This window comes from Harmonia axyridis, chromosome 1 (genome assembly GCF_914767665.1).
Source record: "Harmonia axyridis chromosome 1, icHarAxyr1.1, whole genome shotgun sequence".
In the NCBI taxonomy this organism is placed as follows: Eukaryota; Metazoa; Arthropoda; class Insecta; order Coleoptera; family Coccinellidae; genus Harmonia; species Harmonia axyridis.
The window spans coordinates 6,241,666-6,252,791 of record NC_059501.1 but is presented as its reverse complement, the minus strand read 5'-3'; the positions used below and the strand labels follow the sequence as shown (position 1 = coordinate 6,252,791).

General features: G+C 35.5%; 1 protein-coding gene across 2 annotated transcripts in view; it reads right to left on the bottom strand.

The window, feature by feature from the left end:
* Positions 1–758: 758 nt before the first annotated feature.
* LOC123684036 (homeobox protein abdominal-A homolog) overlaps positions 759–11,126 on the bottom strand; it is a 94,250-nt gene continuing 83,882 nt past the window's right edge. For both annotated transcript variants that reach the window (XM_045623133.1, XM_045623141.1), the window contains exon 3: positions 759–3,644. In XM_045623133.1, the coding sequence (XP_045479089.1) occupies positions 3,238–3,644 (407 nt within the window). In that variant the 3' untranslated portion in view covers positions 759–3,237. The remainder of the gene's footprint in view (positions 3,645–11,126) is intronic.

Genomic DNA, 11,126 nt, shown 5'->3' with positions numbered 1-11,126 from the left:
CGACCCAGGAGGATACTTAACTGGACCATAACTTTACTGGATCATTTTTTGAGCAAATTTTATTTTCAATAAATCGATTGTTAGGTGACTGTGTGGCAGCTGGTACTCTCTTGTCGATACCATATATTATCCGTTCGATTATTCTCAACAACTGCAGGAAAAAAATTATTTCACATTATTCTGTATTGTTTACCATTGACTGTTAATTCAAAAGATTTAATTTAAAGATTTGAAAACTGAAACCAACGTATATTTCGCCTTCTACTTGCTGCTATCGAATCAATATTCTCTTGTGTGCTTATTTTCTATGTCGTATAGTATAAAGAAAATGTACTTCTTAATTTCTCTCAGTATTTACAGATGAGCACTGATTTTGATAAAATAATCTAACAATTTATAAACGCTCTTGAAGTGTGTATCTTTCCATCATGGAATGGCATAGCCTGATGAACACGAATGACATAAGATATGTCAAGAAATCATAAACAGCGTCATTCCTATTGGAAAATCTGTTATATTTACATCACACATCATATTTTTTTTGACTTTCGTGCATATTACACGAAGAAATAGTAATTGCTTTGAAGGTATGCTGTGCTGAAATACTTATCTCTAGGAAATTAATTCAGTTATCATGAAACAACACAAAGATTTATATCGTTGGAGTACAAAAAAATGGAACAACCTGAAACATTCGTTTCGATTATAATCAGTATTGTAAAGTAGAGATGGGTTCTCGATAAACATAAAAAAATTAATAATTTTGAAAGGAATATTTATTCAGTTCAGACAATCTGTACATTACATAATTAAGGTTACACATCCGGTTATTACAAGAAAAATGGCATCAAAGCTAAGGTAGCATTATTTTACTCCGAAACAGTTAGTCAATGCTTACGGATCGAAAAATACACTCAATAATTCGGTATCGAGAGTTTTAATAAAGTTACAGGACTATCTACATATACACTTAAATACTAAACATTATATTTATGAATTAACAATTTCCTTCGTTTTATCCTCAAATAAAGCTGTGAATACATTCATACAACACGTTCTGGAAAACACAAACTACAACTTTCTTCAAATGATATGCCCTCTATTAAAAGACCAAATTTTTTCCTATCTCAACCCAAATTTAATTCTAATCAGAGTTACTTCAGCGCGCAAATTTCGAAGAAAACGAATTTCCTCTATAAAAATCTCAAATTCAACAGAAAAAAACAAAATGAATGAAAGACATGAAAAGATATAGAAACAATATAAGGAAAAATCCACTACAATTTTCACATTTAACATCACATTGATTGAAATAATACGGGAAGAGAATTGTACCAAGCTTGGGCTCTGTATCGATTCCAATTTTTTTGTATGAATTGGTATACGATGTGATTGCACTATGGCCTCGAAAAACCAACGGAAATACAACAACAAATATTGCACGAAATTTAACTTGTCCACAGACGGATAAAATAAAAAAATCTCCAGCGATAATAGAAATAATTAACAAGAATTTCATAAACATAACAAACAACGCGATACTTCAATCAATGTGAGTGATGTTTCCTATACAATAACACACAATTTTTACGATTTATATGTTTGACCTGTTCAAAGGTTATCCATAAAGATATTTTAAATATCTATCACAGGTTAGAGAGCTGTCAATTTATCAATATTTACAATTGTTTTTGATCTCGACTTTTAAATTGATTTCGAACAAATGAATTATTCTAGAAAAAACTACCAACTCCTTGTGATTTCACAGAACTGCATACTGATAAAATCACATGTTTAACAGAATCACTCACACACAGACTGTACAGGCATTTTAGATTCATTGAACAATGACTAAAGAAAAATTAGGTGATAATATCGCTAATGTGGCAAGTCCCATTATATAAACTTGTACTACAAATCCTTTTTTCGATCTACTTTCCTTCTATGAAGCTTGAAAAAGCGTAAATCAGTTCTTTTTGCACGAATATATGGGAGAATCAGTAATATATAAGTTTACAATGGCCCTAAACTAGAATATATACAATTTCTTTGTACACTTTTATCCTTTCAATAAGAAATAGAGGTTTCTGGAACATTTAATACGTATTCTGGACACTTGTTCAATTTTTTCTTCAGCTTTGCCTTTTCCTCTATTTCATAATTTTGAGTGAACAACATTTATTATAATCGATACAAATTTCTCTGGAATCCTTTAAGGGAAACGTATTAACAAAAATCACGTATACTCGTTCATTTTTACAAAGTCGAAAGATTATTCCTGCAGCAGAAAGTATCGATCTGATAGATTTACAATTTTTTTGTAGGTATTGTACAATTTTACGTATGTATTTTTGTTCAACTTGTTTCTCATTGTCACTTGGATTATTCGATATCTATATAAGACATCAATAAACTGTAGAAAATTATACGGGGGGACGACAAGATTTCTGCAAACGGCATTGCCTAAGTTTGAATAAATCGAGTGCCCAAAAACTAAAATAGGGAGAATAGTGATATTTGGGTGTTCGAGATATTAGTTGTTTAGCAGAGGCGTTTAAAAAATTATCGGCTAAATTTTTAGTTTCACATTTACAAGTAGTATAGACTTTTTCGATAAAATGTATCTGAAGATTTTCTACCCTGACACCAATTACGTATAAGAGTACTAAGAGTAACAATACTCGGCCGATTTTTGTTTCAAATCAAATCAGAGGTCGTTACCAACCTCACAAAACTGCTGAAATAATTAAATGTTCTCCAAAAAATTGGCACAGTTTTCGTAACTAAATCAATTAAAAAAAAAAAGTCAACAAGATCGCTAATAGAAACAAATGGACGAACATAAAACCATTCAACTATACTAACAAAACACCACAAACTTAAGAACGATATGAGAATTTTCCAGTACGTCAAGCAACTTCGCTGTATCGAACAGATAAAACTTAAAACAAAAATTCTAAATCACAACAACGATAACGCAATAACACAACCAAATTACAACTGGTCGTTGATATCGACAATCGAAAATAAATCCATATCAATCTGAACAACATAGAACTATAAACATGAACACGCTACATCTTAGTAATATGTACAAAACTAAACAGAAAATATAAATAACGAAGCTATAAAAAACAAGTAAAATAACGTCAAATCTCACGTTTCACGTTTTTTATACACAACGCTCGTTTTACACAGAGTGTTCCCAGTCACTCAACCATCACTGGTGCAAATTTTTTACGACGGTACTTTAGACACAGCTTTCAGTAGATCAGAACCCCCGGATTTTTCCATGCCGATCTTCATTGGATCGTGGTGGTGTTGATGAAGGGACGAATGATTCTGTGACTCAATTTTTTGTTGCTGTTTCTCCTGCTGTTGTTGTTTGTGTCTTTCTTGCTCTTCGCGCTCCCTTCTAGCTTGTTCGTTTATCTCCTTCACTGCCCTCAACTCCTTCTTCAGCTTCATCCTCCTGTTTTGAAACCAGATCTTTATCTGTCGCTCTGTAAGACACAGAGCGTGCGCGATCTCGATTCTTCTTCTTCTCGTAAGATAATGGTTGAAGTGAAACTCTTTTTCCAACTCCAAGGTTTGGAATCTGGTGTACGTCTGTCTTCCCCGTCGCCTCGGACAGCCATTAGGACCTGAAACGAAGAGAAAGTCTGGTAAATTCAAAAGGTAGATCTAAAGGGTTTCACACAATACAAGATCGCACAAAAGGTCGAATCGAATTTTTGCAAGGTAATAAAAATAAAAAAGTCGAGACCTACTTTCTCCGTTTATTGAACGTCAAAGTGTGACGGGCGACTTGTAAACCCTTTTTTGAAAGGTTTAAAAAACGGTAAGGCGCTGACCGACTTTCGTTTACCGTGACAAAAAGGGTTTGGACAGTTCTGAGGAATGTGACGTTGGTTCTTTGCCCGATATCTTTTTATCATGAAAGTAGGGGGTTGTAACTGTCGTAATACGATCGTAAAATATTACAGTTACGGTCTTAAGCCTTGTTTATGCGTTGTGAAAGGGCGTAATAAAACGTTTTGGGGGGTATTGATCACGCTTTTTTCGGGGATGATTGAAAAGAAGGTCCTTCATATTCGAAAAATAACTTTCCTCAAGGATACGTAGCATATGACATCTGGAAGAAGAAAAATTACCTCGGTGACCGGATTTTTTTTGTTTTTATTACATTTTCAAACTGATGTATTACAATTTGCGCTCAATGATTTTTATACAATTTGAGGAGAGTTCATTCAAGAAAAGTCAATGGATTTCAAGTTGCCTATTTTTCGGCCTTTTGTTGTCAAATGGGTTTTGCTGAATTTGAATTATTCTTATGATGTTTGTAGGACGAGCGATGTTCTTTGAGCTTCCCTTTTGGATTTTTTTTATTTCAATATCTACAATTACAAACTAGTGAACTCCTCCATCCAGTCTATGACTTCTGGACGTGAGAAATGACGAATTTTCGATTTTTCTTGACGAATTATCAAAGATATCACACGCGTGAGCTCTGTGTACCTATTTAAAAAGCGAAATTAGTGTCTTAGTTCGACAAGTCCGGAATAAATGAATACCTAATGAAATGGCATAATTGAATGGATGTAACGGAACACGAAGTTGATTTTAATTAATTGAAGGAGCATTTTGTTCTGTAACCCACATACTGTTCGAGAATATGATTTATGAACGCTGTATGTGAGCTAATCCGCTGAATTATTGCTGCTGCCCAAATAAGGCGATGGGTTTGTTATTGAATTCCGTATCTAGACTTAATGAGGAACGTAAGTACTAATTGATTCTTGTTAATTCCGAAAATTACTTTCGTGATTACCAAATGGTGATGTTTATGAATATTATTTTATGGTTTATTTGTTTTGTTCCACTTTCATTTGATTCGAACAGATTTGATGAACAGAAACATTTATACAATGAAAATACGTTTATCCTATTGGTGGATTTTCATTGTATCAAGAAACAATTTCCATTAAACCAATGAAAAGTTCATTTTTACAATGTTTGATGTTAGGTTCACTATCCGATGCAGAATTGGAGGTATTACTTGATCAAGATTCTCGCCAAACGCAACAAGAATTGGAAGGATCATTGGGAGTGGCGCAACAAGCCATCTCAAAACGCCTAGAAGTCATGGGAATGATTCAGAAAAAAGGAAATAGGGTGCCGTTTACTTGTGAACAGCTGCTTGCAAGGCAAAGACGAAAGGGGTCTGACTGGTTCCAAGGTCATGTTCGGTATTTGGTAGGACCAGCTCGGCGGAGTGTATTATGAGTTGTTAAAACTTACTGAAACAATCACAGACGATCGTTATCGAACGCAATTAATGCGTTTGAGCTGAGCATTTAAATTCAAAATTTATTCTCACATTTAAATAACATTATTTTCACAGTTTTTATTTATTACATTAAAAAACATCGAGAGATATGCAACAGTACCTAGACAAAATGGCTGTTTCTACCATTGCACTCCCTCACGTTCCTCGAAATGTACATACAAATTAACAATTGGCAATAAGACATTATAAAGTGATATTAAGGAGGACAAAGCTCGAATCCGTGTTGCGAAAATGGTCAAGACATACTTGGAAACAATGAAATGGGAAAACCTACCCCACCCGCCGTATTCTCCAGACGTTGCTCCCTCGGACTATCACTTGTTTCGATCAATGGCACAGGCCTGGCTGAACAGCACTTCCGGTTTTATGAAGAAGTAAAAAATTAGATCGATTCGTAGATCGCTTCAAAAGATGATCAGTACATTTTCAACGCGGGATTTGTACGCTGCCCGAAAAATGAGAGAAAGTAGTGGCCAGCGATGCACAATACCTACTTTGAATCCTAAATGTTCAACCAGTTTTTTACAATAAAGGCTCGAATTTCGAAAAAAACGGCGGAAGCAAAGTTGTACGCCTATGTAATATTCAGTAAAAAGGACCCCTAAAGACTAGCTGGCCACTTCGATCATCAGATTTGTCCCCTTCATACTTTTTCACGGATCTAACGCGAAAAGCGTTTCGAGCGACAACCAAGACCCAGCAACCACATTACAAATGAATAAATTGAGCTCCAGGCTGAGCCCCAACAAAGATTAAACGTACTAACAACGCATCTCCTCTAGGCAAGACCTCAGAGTAATAAACATAGATAGAGGAAGCATATGTCAGTTTCAGTAAGCAAATTTTGTCCCCAACATGCACTATCAAATTTGACATGAAGCGCGCGGAAATGAAAACATATCAGTTATACGATATTCCACTCAACTCGCGAGTTTCTCCACAAAGAACGCACTGTCCCATAGTGAATCAATGTTTCATATTTACTCAAAATATATTGAAATAAATACCTGAATATATCAGAAATTTAGGAAACAAACTTCAAGCGCGCCAAACGGCGTGAAACAACCGATGACACTAGGAGAGCAAAATTTGCCAAACCTTGGATTTCCGCAGGTAGATACAGATAATAATAAATATTCTGCTTATTATAAATCCGACAATCAGGAAAAATATCGGATTCCAAATATTCAAAATTGTATATTTAATCGAGAATCACTCAAATAAATATATTTCATTCAATATAATATACATTCATAACGATATAATAAAATTGTAGTTTTGAAAATATATCACAATCCGACAACGTAATCTAACCATATTAGGGACATGTAAAAATTGCGTATACTCCCTCTATCATCTATCTTTATTACTCTATGGGCAAGACCCACCGTCCAATCAATACCGAACGGTCACGTCCTCTGCGGACGTTATCCCGGAGATTCCATTCCTCAATCCTTTTCCTGGCCGCGCTCGACGAATACAAATGTGCCGTACCGAGGCAGTCTCGAACGTCATTATATTTTATTCAATCGGTCGTCCGAGCCCCGAAGAGAGCCCCCGTCATGACGAATGTTAGAAAACATCCGCAGGCTCCGATCTAATACGATCCACGGTCACGAACCGTGCACCGGCTGCTTTTGCAGCGTGTACGAGGGGGAAGATACGTGCGCGGAATGTTCCGGGGTCCCCCAGGCCTCCCCCTCGTCCTCCTATCGGCTTGGGGGATCCGTCTTTCCTTTTCAGAGACGTAGGTAACTTGATTATGCGAAAGTTTGATTCCGGCGTGATTAGGGTTGGAACACATGTTGAAGATTGCGAGGGTAAATCGTGTCGTCCTCGTCTGGTTACACCTTTAGTTCTTCGTGGGGTCTATGTAGACGGTTTGAGTAAGGAAGTTACAGGATTTGCTGTGTAACTGGATGGGAATAGTATATTCTAAAACAAGTTGCAGAATGGGCTCCTATTCCAACACGAATGCGAATGTTGGAAAGGTCTTCTTTAACGAGTATTAGACGATATCTTCTCCATTTCAGTCGAGTTTTGTGAAATATTGTCGAAATTCAATGAAAAATTCAGATTATACATCCTAGTGACTTTTGTATTGTATCTTGGCAGTTGGTGTGACTGTTACGAAAATTGACAGATTACGGAATTTGAATTTGAATCTTACGCTTCGAGTTTTGAAATAAATTACAATTACGCATTAAATTCGTGAATTATGTCTGACGAAATCGATTTAACATCACCAGAAATATGAGAAACTGCGAATAATGTTGCAAATCATTTCACTATATCCAAATGATATTATATTGACAATTGACGTGTGTTGAAAATTGATAGGATCGAAACTCGGTGTTGACAACCACAAAACGAAAAATGTAACTGAAAACAATGCAGTAATTAACTCATTACCGCATTGTTTTTAGTACTGTAATGAACTCATTACGATACTGAAATAGAGAAAATCAATTACATATAGGAGATAATATGCAAATTGTACGACGCATCTTACGGAGGAATGCTGTGACGTGTATTTTCTAAAATAGAATTGTATTGATGGAAAGATTGCATAGATGCAATAATACATCGTTTCCTGTAGCAAAACATTGTAATATTAAAATAACCTTTGTTTTCAAATAATTGAGCGTTTGAACGGGAAGGTCAGGTTACTATAATGAAAGTATTTCTTAAAACAAACAGGTCTAGTTTCTATTTCAGTCTAAAATCATCCTCAGGGCTCTACAATGATTATACAAATATTACTTCAATACATCTTAAAAATAACATTACGACTGTTCAAATATTTTCATATCTTCATCGACAGGACCATTATTGCAATTCGTATATCTGATACGTAATGAATATAGCATTTCAAAGTATTCTCGAAAATGTTGAATTTATTAGTTTTTCTACGATTGACAGCAAATATTGATTATGTAGACATACATAGATAGACAGATCTAATCCGGGAACCAACGTTTAAAAAAAAACTAGTCGAAGCAAAGCAAAACCAAAGTAGTCGTTTTCGGAACCAAAAACCTCACACGACATTTATTTCAGTTGAACGTGTTAACAACACCTTCACTTCAATTTCCAAGGCTATCTAGACGCAACGCCAGAGCGACAAGGAATTCTCCCACGACAAGGTTTTTGAAAAAAAAAAAAAAAGAAAAAACTAGCGGCAACAACGTCCAGCCCACGACATCACTCACGTGAAAACAAGACGACGTCTCGCCGTTTCGTTTGCAATAATTCAAGACGCGGTATTTCGCGTATAGATCCAAGATCCAAGAACGGACATTATGTAAATAAACCGAGTTCCATTCTTGAAATGGAAAACAACCTCTATAGATGATATCGGTTCAGAATTTATGCCAGACTGTCGAGGAAGCCATTTTCGATCTCTGCTGCCTCCAAGAGGACGTTGTCGGTTTCGGCGTCAAGGATACGCATATATACCTACGTTTCTTGTTATTTAATTACCTGCGGGATGGTTACTGAAAAAAAATCGATAGGTGCATCTTGGCGGTAATGTTGGGTATGTCGATTGGAGAATGTTGCGAAATCGATGGAATAATGAGATTTTTGTTATTAGAGTTTATGGTCTGACTTGGCGAGAGACTACAACGCTAGGCGGAGGTGTTGGTTCAATTACCGATATTTTTAATGATTATTTTTTTCAATGTCAAAATCTGACATTTTGGCGATTCCAATTAATAGCAATGCATAATTCCAGCCAATCATTCGGGATTATACCTACTGAATATTTCCCTCCTGTCAAAAATTTTATGTATATGGAGAGCAATTATCGAAAATTAGAGCGATAATTGCATCGTAGGAAGCGAAACAGCACTGCGATAATTGTTCTGTTCATAGATGCATAGTTTCCATGCATCTTACACAGTTCGAATCTATGGAATCTATGTCACTTTGACAAGTTAACAGTTTATTCGGGAAATATTCCCCCGAATTACACTCGTGCATTAAATGACCGGATAATTTCTCCAAAAATGAAAATGAACTCATGCAGTTTTTATGACAACAGGCTGTCATGCAAAATTATCGGTAATTTTGATGCACTTGTGCAATTACTTACGAATATTTCCCTCCTGTCAAAAATTCTATGTATATGGAGAACAATTATCGAAAATTACAGCGATAATTGCATTGTAGGAAGCGAAACTGCACTGCGATAATTGTTCTGTTCATAGATGCATAGTTTCTATGCATCTTACACAGTTCGAATCTATGGCAATTCCATTCTACATCAGTTTGACAAGTGATGTAACAGTTTATTCGGGAAATATTCCCCCGAATTACACTCGTGCATCAAAATGACCGGATAATTTCGCATTCCAGCGTGTTTTCTTTGAAAAACTGCATTCGGTCATTTTCATTTTTGGAGAAAGAGCCCTCCACCTTCGGTGTCGGGCTCTTTCTCCAAAAATGAAAATGAACTCATGCAGTTTTTATGACAACACGCTGTCATGCAAAATTATCGGTAATTTTGATGCACTTGTGCAATTACCTACGATAATACTACCTCCTCATGGATAATACCTTGTATACATTGAAACGTCAAAAGTTTACTTTGAAATCGTCATTATTGACAGCTTAAAGTGCATCATTGAAAAATGATCACAAAAAGGTTCCAAGTCATCACCCAAGAGAAGATTGAACATTTAAATTGCTGAAAAAAATAATCTTCTCAAATACAACTCGTTCTTCAAATTTTATAAGGTAATTTTTTATTTCCATCACTCAAACTTGTTTATTTGAGGCGAAAATATTCAAACAAACCGAATATAGATAAAATCAAGCGGTTTATTTCCATATTTTAGCCAAATGAATAAGGTTTCGTGGAAAAGAAAAAATCGATAATATTTGAAATACCCGTGCTATTACCTTCGATAATATTGCTTCCTCATCGATAATATCTTGTTTACATTGAAACGTCTAAATTTTAATATAAAATTCTCATTATTGACAGCTGTAAATGCTTCGTGGTTCATTGAGAAATGAACACAAACCAATTCAGTGCCATCAGCCAAGATAGGACTGAACAGTTGAATTGTTGAAAAAAAAATCTTTTTGAAAGTTTTGAAAGAAAAAAACCGAACACTGCTGAGCTTAAAATCATTTTTGAATTCCTCGTTCTATTTGTGGCAAAAATTTCTGATTATTTTTTCGTATGGGGCGCCGATTTTATACAAAAAAAAATAAAACATCTAACATCATAACGAGTACGTATTTCGCATTTCTTTGATAAATTATTCATTATTAGATAGCTCTTGATAATGTATTGAGAATTTTTTTTGCAGAAAAACAAAAAGAAGCCCATACGGGAAAAGGCATCAAAGATTGTTTGTCGAACGAGCAATTTGAAAATTACTTTTAGTTTGAAGAATCTCAGTGGTGTAGCATTATTTCTGTAAAAAATTTAGAGCAATGAGTAAATAGTCCGTTTTCATAAAAACTGACCGAACTAAAGTTTTTCGAACACTATGTAAATATATATATTTAACACAGCGGTCACCCATCCAGACACTGACCGCGTTCAACGCTGCTAACCTTCTTGATCTCGATTTCACCAATTTTGTCCAGGGCAGTGCCAAAAACTTCCGATATCTCCCAAAAACGCCATCGTTCTTGCGGCAATTCCGATGCTGAATTTCCGCGAACCGTCGCCCTTTTTCCTAAATTCTGTTCATCCCCCTCGCCTTCGTACCCCGCAAAACCCACCCCTAATGACTTTATGGAACAATCCGGGGATTAA